At 37.8% G+C, this 23086-nt stretch overlaps 1 protein-coding gene across 6 annotated transcripts in view; it reads left to right on the top strand.

Moving 5' to 3' along the window:
• Positions 1–23086, top strand: part of SHPRH (SNF2 histone linker PHD RING helicase) — a 93299-nt gene that overhangs the window by 21003 nt on the left and 49210 nt on the right. For all 6 annotated transcript variants that reach the window (XM_070376826.1, XM_070376824.1, XM_070376823.1 and 3 more), the window contains 9 exons: positions 1536–2195; positions 3419–3670; positions 4444–4522; positions 8801–8964; positions 9079–9335; positions 10816–10937; positions 14771–14859; positions 16530–16622; positions 22355–22462. In XM_070376826.1, coding sequence (XP_070232927.1) covers positions 1536–2195; positions 3419–3670; positions 4444–4522; positions 8801–8964; positions 9079–9335; positions 10816–10937; positions 14771–14859; positions 16530–16622; positions 22355–22462 — 1824 coding nt within the window. The remainder of the gene's footprint in view (positions 1–1535; positions 2196–3418; positions 3671–4443; positions 4523–8800; positions 8965–9078; positions 9336–10815; positions 10938–14770; positions 14860–16529; positions 16623–22354; positions 22463–23086) is intronic.

Raw genomic sequence — 23086 nt, 5'->3', positions numbered from 1 at the left:
AAAAACTGATGACAACAATTCAAAATGTGGAGTTACTAGCTTAGCTACTGTGAAAGAAATGGCAGACCAAGAAGTTCTCTTCCAAGAGTAGTGAGTCTCCAGCATTTTCTCCCCAGCCAGGTTAGAAGACTGCAATGAACTTCTGTGCTTTTAATAATCCTTCTGCTACCAAAAAAGGAAAATCTTCTTCAGTTAATGCCAATCATTCCATGTTAATATCATTCATTCCTCTGTTCGCCCTTGACTGTGACATCACTTCTAGGAAGGTGCAGCTGGCATCTGCCTCCCCAACACAGCCCTTGTCTGTTATATAACCCCCTTATGCAGTCCTGTAGCATCATTTTAAAGGGTCGTGCTCAGTTGTGTCCTACTCTTTTGCAACACCATGAATTGTAGCCCACCAGGCTTTTCTGTCCATAGGATTCCCCAGGCAAGAATACTGGAGTGGGTTGCCTTTTACTGTTCTCTCTTTTCCAACAGACTCCTTTGAGACCAGGAGCTAAATATACCTCATACTTATATCCCCAGCATCTGACATGTTGCCTGGCAACATTTATTGGCATTCAATAAATAATTGCAAGAGGGTACACCAGTAGAAGGCAATGGCACCCCACTCCAGTACTCTTGCCTGGAAAATCCCATGGATGGAGGAGCCTGGTGGGCTGCAGTCCATGGGGTCACTAAGAGTCGGACACGACTGAGCGACTTCACTTTCACTTTTCACTTTCATGCATTGGAAAAGGAAATGGCAACCCACTCCAGTGTTCTTGCCTGGAGAATCCCAGGGACGGGGGAGCCTGGTGGGCTGCTGTCTGTGGGGTCACACAGAGTCGGACACGACTGAAGTGAATTAGCAGCAGCACCACCACCAATAGAAAGGAGAAAGAAAGAAGGAATTTATCTGTTTATTGCAGTAACTAGTAGATTAATTTTTACTTTGGTTAAAAGCTATATTTTAATACTTGATGTTTTTATAATTGCCCCTGTTATTGTTTAGTCAGTAAGTCATGTCCAACTCTTTTGTGACCCCATGAACTGTAGCCCATGGACAGGCCCCTGTGTCCGTGGGATTTCCCAGGCAAGAATACTGGAGTGGGTTGCCATTTCCTTCTCCAGGGGATCTTTATAGCCCTGGGATTCAACCCACATCTCCTGCACTACCGGTGGATTCTTTACCGCTGAGCCACTAGGGAAGCCCATAATTGCCCTAGTTTGTATTATAAACTACCAGTCTTTTATTGATTTAGACAGACTGTGAATTATAAGAGGTTGATAGCAAAATTAGTAGCTCCCTTTATTTCTAGATTTTGTTCCTTCCAAATATTAATTAAACAACAGTAGAGTTTTCTTTTCCTTTTGGGCCTGTGGGGGGAGGAGTTCATAGAACAATTTGAAAACCACTGATCAGGAGTGATTCTCCTCAGGGAAAGCGTGACAAAGACTGCCTATGAGATTTTTATGTAAAGCACATGAAGTTGGGTGTTTAATCTTAGCTATGTCACTCCATTAAGATAAATAAATAATGTTTTTCATAGGCAGTGGGGAGTCCAAGGAAAACTCAGAAAGAATCCAGAAAATCAGGAAACAAGGACACAGACTCTGAATATTTGCCATCAAACACCTCTGATGATGATGATGATCCTTACTATTATTATTGCAAACCCAGGAGAAATCGTAGTAAATGGAGGAAGAAACCTGTTCCGTCCACAAAAAGGGAAAAAAGCCAGCTGAACATCAGTCTCAACCCACAGGATCACTGTCCACCTACTGGTAACTCTGAAATTACTGATGTTACTACATCTGAAAGTACATGTGTCTTTGAAGTCAATCAAGAACATTCAGCAAAGGACCAAGCTGAATCTCTAAATCCTGTTGGTGATGACATGCCACATTCTAATATCATGGGTTCCTATAATTCTTCCAGTTATCGCTTTGAGTGCATATGTGGTGAACTTGACCAGGTAGACTGTAAGCCTCGTGTTCAGTGCCTGAAATGCCACTTGTGGCAACATGCAAAATGTGTGAATTATGAAGAGAAGAATCTGAAGATTAAACCTTTCTACTGCCCCCACTGCCTTGTTGCAATGGAGCCAGTATCCACAAGAGCAACTCTGATCATCTCCCCCAGTTCCATCTGTCATCAGTGGGTGGATGAAATCAATAGGCATGTGAGGTCATCATCTCTTCGAGTCTTGGTAAGACAGTTTGCACTCTTTAAAGGGATAGGAAAATGTAAGTGTTTGCTTATGATAATTTTTATAATCTTTGTCACCTTGTTTTTATCCCGAAAATTAACTTAATGAGATAATGATATTAAGTCAGAACTCAAAGAGGAAATTGAGAATAAGAAAAAGTACAGTAGACTGTTTATTCTTTTCTGACATCAGAAGTTAAAGCATTTTGAGTGGAAAGTTATGAAAGTTTTTGAAGAAGTCCTTAATCATATAAGGGAAAAACATCTTTGTATTCAGAAAGAAATGCAGTTCAAAGGCAGCATTGTTTAATAGTTATCTGCTTGTATGATCCTACATCTTTTAGCTCCAGAATCTTCCTCTGAAGCCTCAGTTACCCCTTCTGTAAAATAAGAATTTACTCATTCAACAGATATTTAGTGAACACCTATTGTGTGCCAGGAATTGTGCTAAGTTCTAAAAATTGTACCCCCACACACTTTTTGTGAAGATTGAATGATTTGATAAACTGCTGGCACATGGTGAGTGTTCATTTAATGTTATTGTTCACTACTGTTAGTATTTTTTACCCTTTGTGTTCTTCTTTTCTTCTTTCCACACAAATGTTACTGGAGATTTTCTGTATTTCGGCCACTATGATAGGCATGTATAATACAGTAGTTTATAAAACACCAACTTTGCCACTGAGGAGCTCTGTTCTGTAGAGGAGGCAAACCTTGGTTTGTATCTTGACTCTACTAGTTTTGAGTAAGTCCCTTCATGTTTTCTGTGTGTGACATAGGAATAATAACAACTAACAGAATTGTTGTTAAAGGTGGGAGATAAAACTCTGCAGTGCTAAAACATAAAAGGCATTCAGTAAATAATAGCTCTTGTTCTACTTTCTCATACCATTGTGCTTTCGCACAAACTATTGATTCCATCTACCCACCTACCTTTTCCCCTTTCTTCCACCCATGAAAACTCTTGAATGTACTTCAAGATCTACTGCAAATTTGAATTCCTCTCTGAATTTACTGTCTTAGCCATAAAATTGGTCTCCATTGTGATGCTTTTGCATTTACTTCTATTCCAGTGCCTTTCACATTGCTTATGTTTTTAGTCTTCCACAGTAAAATGCATCTTTCTCTAAATAGGTCTGGGATGTATCTTATAGGATGTTTGGTTATAAACAAATAGAAAGTGCTTGGTAAGGATATAAATGAATGTCTGTGATTATATCCTAGGTATATCAAGGAGTGAAGAAAGATGGTTTTTTACAGCCTCATTTTTTGGCAGAACAGGATATAGTCATCATTACTTACGATGTCCTCCGTTCAGAACTAAACTATGTAGACATCCCACACAGCAACAGTGAGGATGGGCGTCGCTTAAGGAACCAGAAGCGCTACATGGCTATTCCCAGTCCTCTTGTAGCTGTGGAGTGGTGGAGGATCTGCCTTGATGAAGCTCAGATGGTCGAATGTCCTGCTGTAAAAGTGAGAATTTCTGCAGAATTGCTTGAGGGCTGGGGAAGAGCTGGAGGAAACTGTTCATAGGAAATTTAATAGTTTACATGTAGTTTAACCCACAGTATTGACATTCGCCAAAAGTTTGCCTTTGGACACTTTGCATTTGCTTTCTCTTGTGCATGAGCTGTATAATCCTTAAAAATTATTTGGTACTTGGAATCATTGTTCTGTATGAAAAGTTCATGTATATTTGAACAAGATGGTAGTTTTTATGTGATGTAGATCTAAGTAAACTCTACTTAGGTACTTTAATCAGCATTTCTGCCACATGCAGTGCTCACCATACAAGCTCTGGTAACTGACAGCTTTTTATCAGAGACCAAATGGTAATGGGAAAATGCTAGAGGAAAAACTTTTATTCAGACTTCATTGTATGTCTTTATTCTGTCTTCTTTGCCCAGTCTGTGACCTGAACTGAATTAATAAGTCATGCCTGTTAGCACAGTGGTTCTCATCTGGAGGATGGGGTGGTCTAGGGAATTTATCAGTCAGCTGGGGCATTTTCATTCTACCCATACATGAATTTCCTTTCCTCTTTGAAAGGACACGTTGCAGCCTCCTGCTAATAAGAGCCCCATACTAGAAGACAGCCCATTGAATATGATGTTCAGTATCTAGTGTGATAACTATTCTGTAAGGGCAAATGCATCTGACCTGAAGCCTGGGCTTGAGAGCTGTTTTCATAAGTAAACGCAATCCTGCATTTTTCTTGTGTCTCTCTTCTCATTCTCTCCCATCAGGCTGCAGAAATGGCTCAGCGCTTGAGTGGGATTAACCGCTGGTGCATCAGTGGCACTCCAGTACAGAGAGGACTGGAAGGTAATGGATGGTTTCCTCACATATCGCATTTATTTGAAAAACTTAAAATTTTTGAGCAAAAAGTATTGCTTAACTTTTGCTGAAATCCTTAGGTGATTATGCATATATTAAAATATATTTATATTTGATCCTAATAGTTTCAGACATCTACCTTTTTAAAAGGAATCAAGTGCTTTTTGTTTATATATATGTGAAGACAGATATGTAGTTGAGTAGTCCTACTGTCCTGACTTGAGCAGGTGTTGTGCCTGCCTGAACACTGTAGACACAGGTCTGAATTGGACTCAAAGATCCAAAATGGTGAGTAGAAAACAGGGAGAACCTGACAAGAAAGAAAGAGGGAAACAGAGAAGAAAAAGGAATTAGTTTCACTTGGCTGTGTCTATAAAGATAAGGACTTCCCCTCACACATTTTAACTGATGCTTCTACATCAGTCTCATTCATATAACTAATTTTTTCCATAGAACATAGACAACATTTTTAAAACTTTTGTCAAAGTTGCAAATATTTGAGACTAAAAGTTTAAGTAAATGTTGGTTTACATAATAAATTTCTGCAAAAACTGTCACTAAAATGTGGTTTAATTATAAAAATATAAATATCCTTAGTCCTATGGCAGATGTTTATCTTCAAAACCTATCATTCTTGAAAATTCAGGTTTTCATGTATCAATTGTTCTTAGCAGGATAACTTACTATTCTGCTAAAGTAAAAATATCAACATCTATTACACTGAACTGAGAAACACTATTTTTTGATGACTATTTTTAGGGGAAAAGAGTTTTTTAGGAAGATGTTTAAGTATATATTTAAATACCTCTGTAATTTTAGTAAGTTACATTAAGCTACATATTTGTAGAATGCTGCTGCTGCCGCTGCTAAGTCACTTCAGTTGTGTCCGACCATGTGCAACCCCATAGATGGCAGCCCACCAGAATCCCCTGTCCCTGGGGTTCTCCAACACTGGAGTGGGTTGCCATTTCCTTCTCCAGTCCATGAAAGTGAAACATCAAAGTGAAGTTGATCAGTCGTCTCCGACGCTTAGTGACCCCATGGACTGCAGCCGACCAGGCTCCTCCATTCATGGGATTTTGCACACAAGAGTACTGGAGTGGGGTGCCATTCCCTTCTCCAATTTGTAGAATAATATCAGGCTAATTAAAAGGCCAAATTTAGTAGTCTGCTGTTACATTGGAAACTGTCCAATACGTTAATATTTAGGTGTTAATAACATAATCACGATGGTGTGATCACTCACCGAGAGCCAGACATCCTGGAATGCGAAGTCAAGTAGGCCTTAGAAAGCATCACTACGAACAAAGCTAGTGGAGGTGATGGAATCCCAGTTGAGCTATTTCAAATCCTAAAAGATGATGCTGTGAAAGTGTTGCACTCAATATGCCAGCAAATTTGGAAAACTCAGCATTGGCCAGAGGACTGGAAAAGGTCAGTTTTCATTTCAATCCCAAAGAAAGGCAATGCCAAAGAATGCTCAAACTACCGCACAATTGCACTCATATCACATTATAGTAAAGTAATACTCAAAATTCTCCAAGCCAGGCTTCAGCAATACATGAACCGTCAACTTCCAGATGTTCAAGCTGGTTTTAGAAAAGGCAGAAGAACCAGAGATCAAATTGCCAACATCCAATGGATCATCGAAAAAGCAAGAGAGTTCCAAAAAAACATCTATTTCTGCTTTATTGACTATGCCAAGCCTTTGACTGCGTGGATCACAATAAACTGTGGAAAATTCTGAAAGAGATGGGAATACCAGACCACCTGACCTGCCTCTTGAGAAACCTGTATGCAGGTCAGGAAGCAACAGTTAGAACTGGACATGGAACAACAGACTGGTTCCAAATAGGAAAAGGATTATGTCAAGGCTGTATATTGTCACCCTGTTTACTTAACTTATATGCAGAGTACATCATGAGACACACTGCGCTGGAGGAAGCACAAGCTGGAATCTAGATTGCTGGGAGAAATATCAATCACCTCAGATATGCAGATGACACCACTCTTAACGGCAGAAAGTGAAGAGTAACTAAAAAGCCTCTTGTTGAAAGTGAAAGAGGAGAGTCAAAAAGTTGGCTTAAAGCTCAACACTCAGAAAATGAAGATCATGGCATCTGGTCCCATCACTTCATGGGAAATAGATGGGGAAACAGTGGAAACAGTGTCAGACATTATTTTTCGGGGCTCCAAAATCACTGCAGATGGTGATTGCAGCCATGAAGTTAAAAGATGCTTACTCCTTGGAAGGAAAGTTATGACCAACCAAGATAGCATATTCAAAAGCAGAGACATTACTTTGCCAACAAAGGTCCATCTAGTCAAGGCTATGGTTTTTCCAGTAGTCATGTATGGATGTGAGAGTTGGACTGTGAAGAAAGCTGAGCACCGAAGAATTGATGCTTTTGAACTGTGGTGTTGGAGAAGACTCTTGAGAGTCCCTTGGACTGCAAGGAGATCAAACCAGTCCATCTGGAGGAGATCAGTCCTGGGTGTTCATTGGAAGAAATGAAGCTGAAGCTGAAACTCCAGTACTTTGGCCACCTCATGCGAAGAGTTGACTCATTGGAAAAGACCCTGATGCTGGGAGGGATTGGGGGCAGGAAGAGAAGGGGACGACAGAGGATGAGACATCTGGATGGCATCATCGACTCGATGGACATGAGTTTGAGTAAACTCCGAGAGTTGGTGATGGACAGGGAGGCCTGGCGTGCTGCGATTCATGGGGTTGCAAAGAGTCGAACGTGACTGAGCGACTGAACTGAACTGAACTGAAGATCTCATTGAACTCCAGAGTTAGCTAAGAAGGTGTAGAGAAAATGCCTATCACAGTTACTTTATTCTCATTTTAATGTTAAAGGAATATGAGCAGTAATTCTGCAGTTCCCTGGGTACTTAATTTGGGATAAATAAGATGTTGGCAGGTGTTTTGAGCATCTGGCACCCTTTAACAAATTTTTGATTAATTTTTTAAACAGCTTTATTGAGGTATGAATGACATATAATGAAGCTATAAATATTTAAAATACAAAATTTGTAAACTTTTGACATATATATTTACCAGGGAGTTTATTTCCACAATCAACATAATGACGCCAAAAGTTTTCTCATGTCCAAGTTACCGTAAAAAATAGCATTTCCCGAATGTCTGGAAATTTAGTTTATTTTTTCATCTTTGCTTCCGTGATTCTCTGATATCTTTAATGCTATCACGCTTACAATGTATCAGGGTTTTGGGGGGTTTTTTGCGTTAATAGTAACTACGGTGGGAATGTTAGCCTGATGTGACTTCAGTTCAGTTCAGTCAGTGTCACGAATCTCGGTCCCTACTTCTTCAGGCACTCTGTCTATCAGATCTAGTCCCTTATACCTATTTCTCACTTCCACTGTATAATCATAAGGGATTTGATTTAGGTCATACCATTCATGGTCTAGTGGTTTTCCCCACTTTCTTCAATTTAAGTCTGAATTTGGCAATAAGGAGTTCATGATCTGAGCCACAGTCAGCTCCCGGTCTTGTTTTTGCTGACCTTATAGAGCTTCTCCATCTTTGGCTGCAAAGAATATAATCAATCTGATTTTAGTGTTGACTATCTGGTGTGTAGAGTCTTCTCTTGTGTTGTTGGAAGAGGGTGTTTGCTATGACCAGTGTGTTTCCTTGGCAAAACTCTGTTAGCCTTTGCCTTGCTTCATTCAGTACTCCAAGGCCAAATTTGCCTGTTATTCCAGGTGCTTTTTGACTTCCTTCTTTTGCATTCCAGTCCTCTATAATGAAAAGGACATCTTTTGGGGGTGTTAATTCTAAAAGGTCTTATAGGTCTTCATAGAACCATTCAGCTTCTTCAACTAACTTACTATGTTGTATTTGGAAGTAGAAGTCTCATTTGTTTCCTTTTTGTGTTAGACCAGGGTTTCTCTACCTTAGCCCCATTAACATTTTGAGTCAGATAATTCATTTTCATTAGGGGCTGTTCTGGTTATTTTGTATATTGAGCTTTTACACTCCTTATACTGGTAGTGTTCTTGCAGTTGTGACACCCATAATTGTCTCCAGTCATTGCCAAATGTCCCCAGTGGGCAAAATCACACCCTTCCACCCCAGTTAATAGTCACTCTGCTAGAGTGATAGAGATAAATCAGGTTTGATGATTTATTAATTAATAACATTTGTTTTTGCTCCATGGTAAAGTCAAAAATTTTAAGTCAAACCATCCTAAGTCAAACTATCTGTATTCTCAACATGCTTTTTTCCTTTCTTTTCAGATCTGTTCGGGTTAGTGGTATTTCTCGGTGTTGAACCTTACTGTGTCAGACACTGGTGGGTTCGACTTCTCTATCGTCCTTATTGCAAGAAGAATCCTCATTTCCTCTACAGCTTTATTGCCAAGATAATGTGGAGGTCTGCGAAGAAAGATGTGATTGACCAAGTCAGTAGCATAAGTATTTATTGATTAAGGGTATTAGGAAAAAATTTAAAAAGAAGCAGAGTTGGGGTGAAAAGTGAAATTTCCAGGTGACTTTTTTTTTTCTCCTCTGTTTAGATCCAGATACCCCCTCAGACAGAAGAAACCCACTGGCTTCACTTTTCTCCAGTGGAAAGGCATTTCTATCACCGTCAACATGAGGTGTGCTGCCAGGATGCAGTGGTAAAACTCAGGAAGATTTCTGACTGGGCTTTGAAGCTCAGCAGCCTGGACAGAAGGACCGTCACCTCCATCCTATATCCATTGCTGAGGCTCCGACAGGCCTGCTGCCACCCACAGGCTGTTCGTGGCGAGTTCTTGCCACTCCAAAAAAGGTTTTATTATCAGTTTTCTTATACTGTAAGAGATAATAGAGCAGTGATCGACAGTATTGGGGGAAGGAAATGGCAACCCACTCCTGTATTCTTGCCTAGAGAATCCCGTGGACAGAGGAGCCTGGTGGGCTGCTGTCCATAGGGTCGCACAGAGTCGGTCACAACTGAAGAGACTTAGCATGCATTCATGCATAGACAGTATTAAAGCAATTAGCTTCCTAGCCCACAGTTTCATTCAGGGTCTTAGAACTGAGTTGTCATCTGTTTTTAGCAGTGTGGTGATTTCTCTTCAATATGGAGCCCCATTTGTGAAAGAGAACCACATCAAAATTATTTTCATGGTTTTGAACATTTTTTTAGGACTGTTGAAGGGTTTTGTTGTTTTTTTGGGTTTCTGTTTGTCTTCTGCTGCACTCCAGATATGAAACGCTTTTGTTCATTTTGTGTTATATTTTTTGGTTCTGACATCAGGAAATTAGGTAAATTAGATTCCTATTAAATATTTTCTTTATAATTATACTAGCTATATTCTTTGATTATTCCTTTCAATACTCTGTTGTCCCCAAAAATTTGTTGGTTCATCAACTGTGATAGGAACTAGCCTCTTTTTTTTTTTTTTTAGCACTTGATATTAAAAAGATATCCTTTCAGGCGCTATAAGAAATATAAAGAGGAATTTGACTCTTATCCTTGCCTTTGAGCAGTTTGTAGATAACTAAAGGCAAAGACAAAGATTAGTGAAAGTGTTAGTTGCAAAGTCGAGTCTGACTCTGCAACCCCATGGACTGTAGACTGATAGGCTCCTCTGTCCATGGGATCCTCCAGGCATGAATACTAGAGTGGGTTGCCATTCTCTTCTCCAGGGGATCTTCCTGTCACAGGGATCAAACCCAGGTCTCCTGCACTGTAGGCAGATTCTTTACCATCCGAGCCATCAGACAAAGTTTATCGATCTCTATAATGTAAAGAAAACATTGTGTATTTCACAAGAGGTATATATGAATTGCTGTGGGGCTCCCCTGGTAGCTCAGACAGTAAAGAATTTGCCTGCAATGCAGGAGACCTGCCTTCAATCCCTGGGTTGGAAAGATAATCCTGGAGAATGGAACGAATGCCCACTCCAGTATTCTTGCCTGGAGAAGTCCATGGACAGAGGAGCCTGGCAGGCTACAGTCCTTGGGGTCGCAAGAGTCAGACATGACTGAGCGACTTAACCACCACAACCACCACTTTGCACTTTAGGGAGATTTTTCTAGTTCTGCTCTTCACTGACTGAAATGAGAAAAAGTTAAAGAATGAGAGGATCGAAAGAAAGCTTGCTAGAATAGTAAACTAATAATGATAGTGATGAAAATGGAGGTAAACAGATATCAGAGATCACAAAGACTCTATAAGAGACTGGTACTCTTGATCTTATGTAATATTATTCTCTCACTTGGAATCTTCTTTCTAGTTCTGAACAACCTGCCTTTTCTTTTAGCACCATGACAATGGAGGAACTGCTGACATCCCTGCAGAAGAAGTGTGGCACTGAATGTGAAGAGGCGCATCGGCAGCTAGTCTGTGCCCTCAATGGCTTAGCAGGCATCCACATCATTAAAGGTAGAAGGTGATGCTTTGTTATCTTTGATTCTTCTAAATACTTATAATGTAAATCAAAATTATAGTTATAGTTATAATGTAAATCAAAGTCTCCCCAGAAAGACACTTTAACACAGTATTAATCATAATTTAAATAGGTCCAACTTAATGGAGAGCAGTTATACAGAACATTTCCAAAAAAAAAGTTTCAATATGCTTTCACCAAACATTTCCACTTCTAAAAGTTTTTCATGTGAACAATTGAAACAACCAAAATAGTGAACAACTGAAACAACCAAAATGCCTAGAAATAGAATGGTTAAATTGTGACACATTCAAGTGGATGTTGGTCATTGACTTACAGAGTAGTATCACTTGTAAGTTCAGTCTCCCAACAAATATTGGAGTATTTGCTATGTGCTGGTTATGATTTAGGTACTAAAAATAATGTAGTAAATAAGTGTCAATCTAGCCTCATATCTGAAAAATTCATTTTTCTATAAGCATTTTATAGTATATATAATACTATTATATATATATATATATTGTTTTATCCTCATGATTACCCAATAGTTTAGCCATTACCATCCCTATTTTATTTGAGAAAATGGGTTCAAAGGGCTTAGTTGCTTTCTCAAGATTACAGCTAGAAAGTGACAAAGAATTGCCCTGGATCTCTCGATTTCACATCAGATATTTAATTTTTTTATAATCCTGTGTCCTCTTTATCAAATAGGCATTTGTAAACCTCAGTATTATACTATATAGTAGGTTGCAACTCACCATTAAAAATTTCTGATGTTGAGTGATATGTTACTTGTAAATGATCACAATAATAAATTTCAGATTTCCCAACTTGATTATGAACTGCATTTCTCATTTTATTCTGTGTTGTTATGACTCAGAAGCTTAGACAGTAAATGAATTTCTTCACTTAGCCTTTTTTCTAGTCTCCTTGTCAGACTTGTCTCTTTTCCCCTGCTGTGAAATTATGCACAGTATGGGAATTGGGAGGGTTATTCATCTGATCATTGTCCAAACACTGTAGCACTCTAACAGGATCAGCATTTGACTGGCTCCTGTGTGGCAAAATACCATGCTATGATGTAGCAAGAGGTGCATCACTGCTCTTTTCAGGTAGTTCCCACTGCTTTCTCACTGTAGTTATTCGTCTGTGGCTGGAAACTATTGCTGATTGTTAAGAAGAATTCCTATTAGAAAGTCCGTTAATAAGTGGTATGTCTAGTCTCATTTAATTGTAATTATAAACTTAACTGTGGGGGATTAACTACTTTCAGTTTCTAGTTTAATTCATAGTAGTATATTAAATAATCTACATTTTTAAAAGTAACATTACATATTTAACTTATATAATTTAAACTCTTCTAATATTAGAGACCAGATAGTACAGATATGACTTCTAAATGAAATCTAAAATTAATATTAAACTCTAAAGGGATTCACATATTACATGCGAATATATATATATATGATATACAGTGTATATTTTAAGGTCCTCACTGATTATGGTGTTAAAAACATGTTATTTCAATTTTGTGTACTATATACATGAAATATATATGTGTGTGTGTATCTACACACACATACATATATATATATATAGAAGTGTTTTAGGTTCATTTTTCTGAGAAAGAAAGCTTTTTTCCTGATCATCACATACATTTTTCATTTCTACATGTGTTTTTTTGGAAAAAATTAGTTTGGCAGTATCGAACCAGTACAATTTGTCTAGTTGTTAATTTGTTTAGTGCCATCAAGTGGCAAAGAATGGGTATTTCCATATTTGGCTTATATTTGCATAGCTTATTGAATATGGATATTTTATCCATATTGGTCTGGGAAAGACATAAAAATATTTTTTTTCACTATAAAAAATCTTTTTTTTTCACTAAGTAGTGAAAAGAAAACAGATATTATAATGAATAGCTCAGTTTCATCTGCTTTTATTATAGTCTAGTCATTGTACCTTCTTTAAAAAGTATAATAATTATGAAGAGAAAGTTGTTAAATGAATTGTTCTTTATAAATGACAGTATAAATATTAATGGAATCCATATGTCTTTTGAAAAGCTAAAGAGAGCTCATTGTGTGAAGATAATTGTTACTCCTACATTATAATGCAACTTTATTATTGTGAAAGTAATCTGCTTTATAAAAATGAATAGAGATTAGAGGACTTGGCAAGTACTGTGAAAATGTGTGCTTTAGAAAGCTTTATATTAAATAACTGGTAGAACTAGATATAAAACAGTGGTATAAAAGCAAGTGTTTTGTGCAACAATATGAATGTACTTAATGCTGTTGGACTACACTCTTAAAAATGGTTGAAATCGTAAATTTTATTTTATGTATACTTTACCACAATAAAATATACATATATGGAATCAGCTTTAACAGAGAGAAAGTGTGTGTGTTAGTCACTCAGTCATGTCTGACTCTGCAACCCCGTGGACTGTTCTTCTGTCCATGGAATTCTCCAGGCAAGAATACTAGAGTGGGTTGCCATTCCCTTCTCCAGGGGATCTTCCTGACTCAGGGATTGAACCCGGGTATTCCGCATTGCGGGCAGATTCTTTACTGTCTGAACCACCAGGCGCATATATATATATATAGAATATTCATTATGGCTGTGAGCAAAATTCTAAATCCATGATATTAATGAAACTGGTTTACAGTTTAAAATAAGCAAGTGTATGCAACGATCAGGATAAAAGCTTTTTCCTCAGCAAACTGAAATTAGAACATCTCTTTATCTTTTTCTCCCTTGTGTTTCATGATTTTGCCACTGTTAGATTTTCATTTTATTGTATGTATAAATTACTGGTTTCGAGTTTTTCCCCAGGCAGAAAAAAAGATAGGTTGCATTAGTCAGAGCCATTAAAAATGTTTCACCTCTCCTTCACTGAAGTCTAATGAAACTTTCTGAAAGAATCAGGTAGTAAATATTTTAGGCTTTGTGAGCCATAAGATTTGTGACAACTATTCAGCTGTTGTAATACAAAAGCAGCCACAGATAGTACGTAAAGTCCTCATGACTGGGTTCCACTAAAACTTTATTCATGGACCCTGAGATTTAATATCATGTAATTTTCACATGTCGCAAAATAGTTTTATCTTAGTTTTTATTTCAACTATTAAAATTTAAAAATAAATTCTTAGTGTGTAGACCCTACAAAAATACAGTCAGATAAGACCCATGGGCCGTAGTTTATCAGCTTGTGCTTTTGTACTTTTTTATGACTTTATTTGTATGAGCTACTTTTTAGGTATAACAAAAAAAAAGCGTAAATCTCTTAGACTAACTGTGAATTATATAACCAGAAATAGAAAGAATTCTAAATTTTTGAAATGTAGTTATAAACTAAATCTTTCTGGCCTAATACCAACAGAAACAATACCTGTCAAGAAGAGTGCATTATTTTTCTGAAAAGTACGTGTACATTGGTCATAGTGTTTTGAATATTTGTTTATAAACACATGTAAGTACCCTAAATTTGTCTTTAATTTCAAACATCCTAATAACTACTGCTTGGAAGTCATTAACTTGAAAAAGAAGAAAAAAACATTGTTTGTTTTTTAGCATACTTTTAAAACATTAAATTATTTTATTGGTGTTCTAGGTCTGTGGAATTTTAACCCCCAAGAAAGGGTGCCATCATCAACTTTTTTTACTGGGGCAGTCATATTAATACCAACTCAAATTCCTTTTCGTAAAAAATAAATAAATTAGGGAGTTCTAATCAATGCTGTATTTTTACAGTAGGTGTTTTTAGATGACTTTGAGAGCTAAATACGTGATTTTCTTATTCTTTAAACATATTTTGATTATCCAGGCGAGTATGCTTTGGCAGCAGAACTATATAGAGAAGTGTTGCGTTCATCTGAGGAACACAAGGAAAAACTCAAAACAGATTCACTGCAAGTAAGTAAAACTAAACAGTTTCAAACTGTTTGATCTTTGTAAAATAAATTTTCTGAATATTTAAGAGGACGAAAGGTAACAAGGGGAGTGAGTCACAGTCCCTGGGGATAAAACTTAAAATCCATGTTCTCTTAACAAGCACCCAAGATGTCTTTTTGTTTAGACCCAAAAGTTTGAGAAACACTAATATTCTGTCTACTCAGGCCAGTATTGGCCACAAGGCTGACTAGATAAGCCTAACCTACATTAGAAAAGTAGCTCAAAACATTCGTATTTCAAAGAATGGCATCAGTTTTATCACTTTTGCATATTTATATCAGCGTATTTATTTACATGATATTCAACAAAAAAAGAAATTGAGTTTCACTCAGCAGTGGAACTAAGTAACAATAATACTTATCCAATGGTCTTCTAATTTAGTTTTTGTAGGTCTCTTAGGGAGATTTGGATATTTGAATTGTAACACTTAAATGTGAAATTTCTTCTTGCTTCTATCAGTGGATCATATAGACAAGACTCTAGCTAAATGGTAAATAAGATCCGTTTTATGAATCCTGGTAAGTTTAGGCTTGAGTCCCAAGTGAGGCTTCTTTTTTACTGTTCAGAACCTAGGCCTTGGAACCTCATGTTCACCTGTGTATGAGCAGGTGTTAGGAGGAGTGTATGGGGGAGGGGGAAGAGGAGAGAAAATTAAATACTGGTATCCTTATATTATGTATGCATGGATGAGGATTACAGAAGGCTTTGGACCTTAAGCAAATGTGTTTACCTTACGAGAGAAGGAGCAAGTTGGAAGATACTGTGCTCCTGAATAAAGGAAACAGAAGTGGGCAGGTGAGTCCAGTGCGCCTGAGCTCCAGTGAAGAGTAAACCATCAGGCAGCCTGGTTCTTGCTTTGAGTCACAGCAGCTTAGCCTGCTGACCAGGCATAACCCAAGGAATATCTAACTCTGTCCAGTCAAATTAGCCACTCTGCTCTGTTGGGATAAAGGTGTAAACGAACAGAGAGAGAGGTGTTCCTCCCAGTCCATTCCACCAGTTTGTGCAGAATGCAACAGAAGCCTCAGTACAGTCACAGACCCAATATCACAGTGAGATGTCTGGCTTATATTAATATTTAATACAGAGATTTAAGATGGAGTTTTCTCCTTTATTCTACACCATCTGCACCTCCAGCCCCTCCTCTTTTCAGCCCTTAAATTCAACAGATCCAGGTCACAGCCCTGTTTTCTTATGTATTTCATTATCTTTGGTTTTATAATGTCATAAATTGCTAGGCTCATCCAGACTTATTTTCCAGAAGAGGAATAAGTCTATCTAGTCAACCTTTCTGCTTTACTGGACTTATTGGACATATTCATATTTCCCCATATAGACAAGTGCATGTATAAGAGAAGAAGTTACCTATTTAACATACTTTGTTAAATACATAGACATGTTTCATAAGACCATATATTTTAACTGAAAATTTACATCATTATGAATTAAGATAATTACAGTAAAACTGACTCTGAAGAAAGTTGGTATCTAAGTTATTTTTAAAGGAAAAGAATCCGATGATTTGGCCTTAAATGCATTATTAGTGTTCTGTATGCCTTAGTGATAGTAGATTCTCCCCTTAGAGTCCACTGCATTGGCTGTCATAATTGCTGCCTTTTGTGTGTTTGTAGAGACTTCATGCTACCCATAACTTGATGGAATTGTTGACAGCCAAGCACCCAGGGATACCTCCTACCCTGAGAGATGGCAGACTTGAGGAAGAGGTAATTTTTTTTTTTTTTTCATTCTGCCTATAAAAGAATTTTTTCTCAGAGTTCATGTTCCGGCTAATTGATACATCCTAGGAAATCAAAAGGTAATCATGTTTCTTTGCTGCTTTGATGTTCCAAACTTTGCTTTGATGATTTTGGGTGGCATAGAATAGCAGCTTTCCATATTATTTTGTTTCTTTGATAATCTTGCAGCTGTGTGGCAACTGCTTGTTATAGACATGGCTGCTGGTAGCCAACAGCACAGGATGTAAATAAACAACAAATTAAAGGAAATCATGTTGATTTGATGACAGACCTGCCAAAGGTTTAGTTTAGTAAAAATAAAGTTTTCTACCTTTTCCACCCTTCAGTGTATTATTTGAAGCAATAAATAAACTCAAATTTTCACTATAACTTATGTCCTCAAAGAAATTCCTTCTGCAATGAATATTGCCTCTCATTAGAAACAATGACATAAAATAGTTTTAATACACTTATGCCAATTCCCCAGTGAATTTTTGCCTCATTAAAGATCAGAAAGATGGCAAACCTAAAAGCAAAAGAGTAGTAGATGTGTTTGAAAACTACTGAACCTGTAAATGGAACCTTTATGTAAATTAAGAGGATAAAAAAATGAGATTTTGTAAGTATGTACTTGTAAGTAAGTATGTAGGTATTTTTTAAGTATGAATCTAGCTGGATGCTAGATAGTAATCTAGCATCAAGTGTATGAAATTTTCAAGTGAAAAAGTATATGAAAACTTGCAAGTGAAATTTTATTCCCAATGCAGGTGTCTAATCTTTATATGTAATCAGGCACTCTGTTAAATGCTTTCAGTGACAGGAAGCTCTCCGGGAGACAGTCCTATCTATTAGTAGACAGCTCTAATGACCAGCTAATTACAACCAAGGAGTTGTAATGGATATTAATTGGAAGGTTGTGACAGGAAGAGGAAAATTGCATCATGAGGTGGAGGGTTCATACTATGTAGATGTATTTCCAAGGAAATCACTTTATCACTTTGGCCTAACTCTTACATGATATGAAGCCTTGGTATTTCAAAGCTAGACGAAATTCTAGAAATCATTTCCACCACCTCTTTTTGTAGATGAAGTAACTAAAGCCTAGGAAAATGAATGACTTCATGAAATTGCTGTTGTTGTAAGTCAGGAGTGGTCTACTGTTGGCAATTTCTTATGGCTCGTCCCACTACTGAGTGGAGTATTGGGATTTTCAGTTCAGTAGTCTTTCCAGTTTTTCTCCCACTGTCCACATAGCCTCTGATCATCCCCTTTCTTCATTCGTAAAATAGTTTCCAGAGTCAGTTAAGTATTTCAATTAAATGGACAAAAGTGAATTTCCCTAAGTTTCCTAGTGGAAACTTACAGGAATAAAGTTTTTCAGTGTTTCTGTTGCTTTGCAAATAACATGATCCTTTTTGTTTTGAGAAGTTGAAAGGGCCCCAATTTTTTAATCCTTTTTGTATTAATCTTCTAGGACTGCCATAACAAAATACAGACTAGGTGACTTAATAGAACTTTCATTTCTCACACTCATGGACTGGAAGAATTACTGTTGTTAAAATGTTTATGCAGCCCAAGCCAGTATACACTTTCAGTTTAATTCCTATTAAAATTCCAATGGTATTTTTCACAGAAATAGAATAAACAATCCAAAAATCTGTGTGGAACTCGAAAAGATCCTGAATAACCAAAGTCATCTTGAAAAAGAAGAACAAAGCTGTAGGCATTATGCACCCTGATTTTAAGCTATATTATAAAACTATAGTATTTAAAAGAGTATGATGTTGATATAAAAGCAGATACATAGATCAATGGGAAAGAACAGAAAGAGCCCAGAAAGAAACCCACCCACATATGGTCAGTTAATTTATAAAAAAGAACCAAGATTCAGTTCAGTTCAGTCACTCAGTTGTGTCCAACTCTTTGCAACCCCATGGACTGCAGCACACCAGGCCTCCCTGTCCATCATCAACTCCCGGAGTTTACTCAAACTCATGTCCATAGAGTCGGTGATGCCATCCAATCATCTCATCTTCTGTCGTCCCTTCTCCTCCTGCCTTCAAGCTTTCCCAGCATCAGGGTCTTTTCCATTGAGTCAGTTCTTCACATCAGGTGGCCAAAGCTGGAGTTTCAGCTTCAGCATCAGTCCTTCCAGTGAATATTGGGGACTGATTTCCTTTAGGATGGACTGGTTGGATCTCCTTGCTGTCCAAGGGACTCTCAAGAGTCCAACACCACAGTTCAAAAGGATCAATTCTTCGGCACTCAGCTTTCTTTATAGTCCAACTTCCACACCCATACATGACTACTGGAAAAACTGTAGCTTTGACTAGATGGACCTTTGTTGGCAAAGTAATGTCTCTGCTTTTTAATATGCTGTCTTGCGTGGTCTTAACTTTTCTTCCAAGGAGCAAACGTCTTTTAATGTCATGGCTGCAGTCAGCATCTGCAGTGGTTTTGGAGCCCAGAAAAATAAAGTCTGTCACTGTTTCCCCTATTTACCCATCTGTTTGCCATGAAGTGATGGGACCAGATGCCATGATCCTAGTTTTCTGAATGTTTAGTTTTAAACCAACTTTTTCACTCTCCTCTTTCACTTTCATCAAGAGGCTCTTTAGTTCTTCACTTTCTGCCATAAGGGTGGTGTCATCTGTGTATCTGAGGTTATTGATATTTCTCCTGGTAATCTTGATTCCAGCTTGTGCTTCATCCAGTCCAGCATTTCTTATGATGTACTCTGCATATAAATTAAATGAGCATAGTGACAAAATACAGCCTTGACGTACTCCTTTCCCACTTTGGGACCAGTCTGTTGTTCCATGTCCAGTTCTGACTGTTGCTTCTTGACCTGCATACACATTTCTCAGGAGGCAGGTTTGGTTGTCTGGTATTTCCATCTCTTTCAGAATTTGTCACAGTTTGTTGTGATCCACACAGTCAAAGGCTTTGGTATAGTCAATAAAACAGATATTTTTCTGGAATTCTCTTGCTTTTTCAGTGATCCAGTGGACGTTGGCAATTTGATCTCTGGTTCCTCTGCCTTTTCTAAAACCAGCTTGAACATCTGGAATTTTGCAGTTCACGTATTGCTGAAGCTTGGCTTAGAGAATTTTGAGCATTATTTTAATAGCATGTGAGATGAGTGCCATTGTGCAGTAGTTTGAGTATTCTTTGGCATTGCCTTTCTTTGGGGTTGGAATGAAAACTGACCTTTTCCAGTCCTGTGGCCACTGCTGAGTTTTCCAAATTTGCTGGCTTATTGAGTGCAGCAATCATCTTTTAGGATTTGAGATAGCTCAACTGGAATTCCATCACCTCCACTATCTTTGTACATAGTAATGCTTCCTGAGGCCCACTTAACTTCACATTCCAGGGTGTCTGACTCGAGGTGAGTGATCACACCATCGTGATTATCTGGGTCGTGAAGATCTTTTTTATATAGTTCTTATTCAGTAGGGAAAGGACAATCTCTCCTTTTTTTTAATTGAAGTATGGTTGATTTGATATGGGGCTTCCTTGATGGCTCAGATGGTAATGAATATGCCTGCAGTGCAGGAGATCCAGATTCAGTCCCTGGGTCGGGAAGATCCCCTGGAGAAGGGAATGGCTACCCACTCCAGTATTCTTGCCTGAAGAATTCCATGGGCAGAGGAACCTGGGAAGCTACAGTCCATGGGGCTGTGAAGAGTTGGACACAACTGAACAAACTAACACTACTACTACTACTATAGTTAGTTTATGAGACAGTATACAGCATAGTGATTCAGTATTTTTATAGATTATACTTCATTATAAGCTATTGCAAGATAATGGCTATAATTCCCTGTACTATACAATATATGCTTGTTGCTCTTCTGTTTTATATGTCGTGGTAGTTTGTATCTCATCCCCAGATTTGTCCTGTCCCCTTTCATCTCCCCAGTGGCAACCAGTAGTAGTTTGTTTTCTATATCTATGAGCCTGTTTTTGTTTTGCATATATATTAATTTTATTTTTTAGATTCCAAGTGTAAGTAATATGATAAAATATTTGTGTTTCTCTTTCTGCCTTGTTCACTGAGCATGATATTCTCTGCATCCATCCATGTTTCTGCAAATGGCAGAATTTCTTTCTTTGATTATAGCTGAATAATATTCCACTATAAATATTTACAGCAGCTTCTTTATCCATTCATCTCTGTTGATGGGCACTTGGGTTTTATCGTGTTAATTGTAAATAGTGCTGCTCTGAACATCAGAATATATGTATCTTTTTGAACTAGTGTTTTCATTGTTTTTCCATCTGTATACTCAGGAGTGGAATTGCTGAGTCATATGGTACAATATATAGTTTTTTTGAGGAATGTCCATACTGTTTTCCTTAGTAGCTATACCAGTTTACATTCCCACCAACAGTATGCAAGGGTTCTTTTCTCTCCATGTTATCCCCAACACTTGTTATTTGTAAACTTTTTGATATAGTCATTCTGACATGTGCGAGGTGATACCTCATTGCTGTTGTAATTCATATTTCTCTAATAGTGGTTTTGAGCATCTTTTCGTGTGCCTTATTAGCCATCTCTGTGTCTTCTTTGAGAAAATGTCTGTTCAGGCCTTCTGCCCATTTTTTAATTAGGTTTTTTTTTGATATTGAGTTTTATGTGTTGTCTATATACTTTAGATGCTGACCTCTTATCAGGGATTTAGATATTAACCCCTTATCAGGCAGTTAAAAAATAGGCACAGGATAGGAATAGATATTATTTCAAAGAAGACATACATATGGCCAACATGCACATGAAAAGATGCTCAACACCATTAATCATCAGGGAAGGCTAGAAGTCTAATACCAAGGTATCATCAGGGTTGGTTGCTCCTAAAGATTCTCTCCTTGGCTGGTAGACGGCTGCCTTCTAACTGTGTCCTCATATGACCTTTTCTCTGTGCACTTGCATCCCTGGTGTGTCTTCCTTTTCTTTTAAGGACACTAGTCATTTTGGATTAGGGCTCCACCCTTATCATCTCATGTATGTGCATTTACTCAGTCACTTCCTTAAAGACCCTGTATGTAAATATAGTCACATTGGGGGTTCGAGCTTCATCATACAGATTTTGAGGGAACACAGTTCAGTTCACAAAACCTGTGTTAGTGTATATTCTCAAGTGTTCTAAACTGAAGTAATTCCAAGGAATTATGATAACTGAATGAGACAAGAAATTCTAAAATGTATTCCTGCTTTGCCTTATAGTTTAAAATGTTACTGTTCTTCCTCCTCCCATTTTTTTTTTTTAATTAAAAAATTAGAATTTGGAGAGCAAATCCTTGGAATTTTTTATATTATATGACTTACAGGTAAATGTAAGTCAAGGTGGCCTCCAGATAAATTCTCTTCAACATACATGTTAGGAACTTCTAGCATGGGTTTTTTTTAATTTTTTTAATTTCATGGCATCACTGACTCGATGGACATGAGTCTGAGTGAACTCCGGAAGTTGGTGATGGACAGGGAGGCCTGGCGTGCTGCGGTTCATGGGGTTGCAAAGAGGTTGGACACAACTGAGCGACTGAACTGAACTGAACTGAGCATGGGTTTTACATTCTCTACAGTATACTTGAGTTTAATGCTTAAGTTAAATTAAACAGATTTAAATAAATAAAATAAGCACACTGTTCTTGAATCATACTAGATTATTTTCTTGACCTGGAGCGAAAGTTTATACTTGTTTCATGTTTCAACACAGGCCAAACAGCTACGAGAGCATTATATGAGCAAGTGTAACACAGAAGTTGCAGAAGCCCAGCAGGCTTTGTTGCCTGTGCAGCAGACTATCCGTGATCTTCAGAGAAAGGTATGTATATAATTTTCCTTACTTACATTTTTCTCCACATAATGTGTGAAGACCTTCCGGAGTGCGAAGTCAATTGGGCCTTAAAAAGCACTACTGTTAATAAAGTTAGTGGATGCAATGAAATTCTAGCAGAACTATTCAAATCCCTAAAAGATGATGCCATCAAGGATTTGCATTCATTATGCCAGAAAATCTGGAAGACCCAGCAGTGGCCACAGGACTGGAAAAGGTCAGTCCTCATCCCAGTTCCCAAGAAGGGTACCACCAAAGAATGTGCTAACCATCAAACAGTTGCAGTCATCTCTGAAGCTAGTATGGTCTTACTTAAAATCTTGCACACTAGGCTTCAGCATTATGCGAACCAAGAACTTCCAGATGTCTAGCTGGGTTTCAAAAAGGAAGAGGAACTAGAGATCACATTGCCAACATTCAGTGAATTATAGAGAAAGCAAGGGAATTTCAGAAAAACATCTCTCTGTTCATCAACTACGCTAAAGCCTTTAACTGTGTGGATCATGACAAACTGTGGAAAGCTCTTAGAGAGATAGGAGTACCAGACCACCTTACCTGTCTCCTGAGAAACCTGTGTGCAGGTCAAGAAGCAACAGTTAGAACCCTGTATGG

Source organism: Bos mutus, chromosome 9, assembly GCF_027580195.1.
Source record: "Bos mutus isolate GX-2022 chromosome 9, NWIPB_WYAK_1.1, whole genome shotgun sequence".
NCBI lineage: Eukaryota > Metazoa > Chordata > Mammalia > Artiodactyla > Bovidae > Bos > Bos mutus.
The sequence above is the reverse complement of the archived record's forward strand: the minus strand, read 5'-3'. Positions and strand labels throughout refer to the sequence as shown.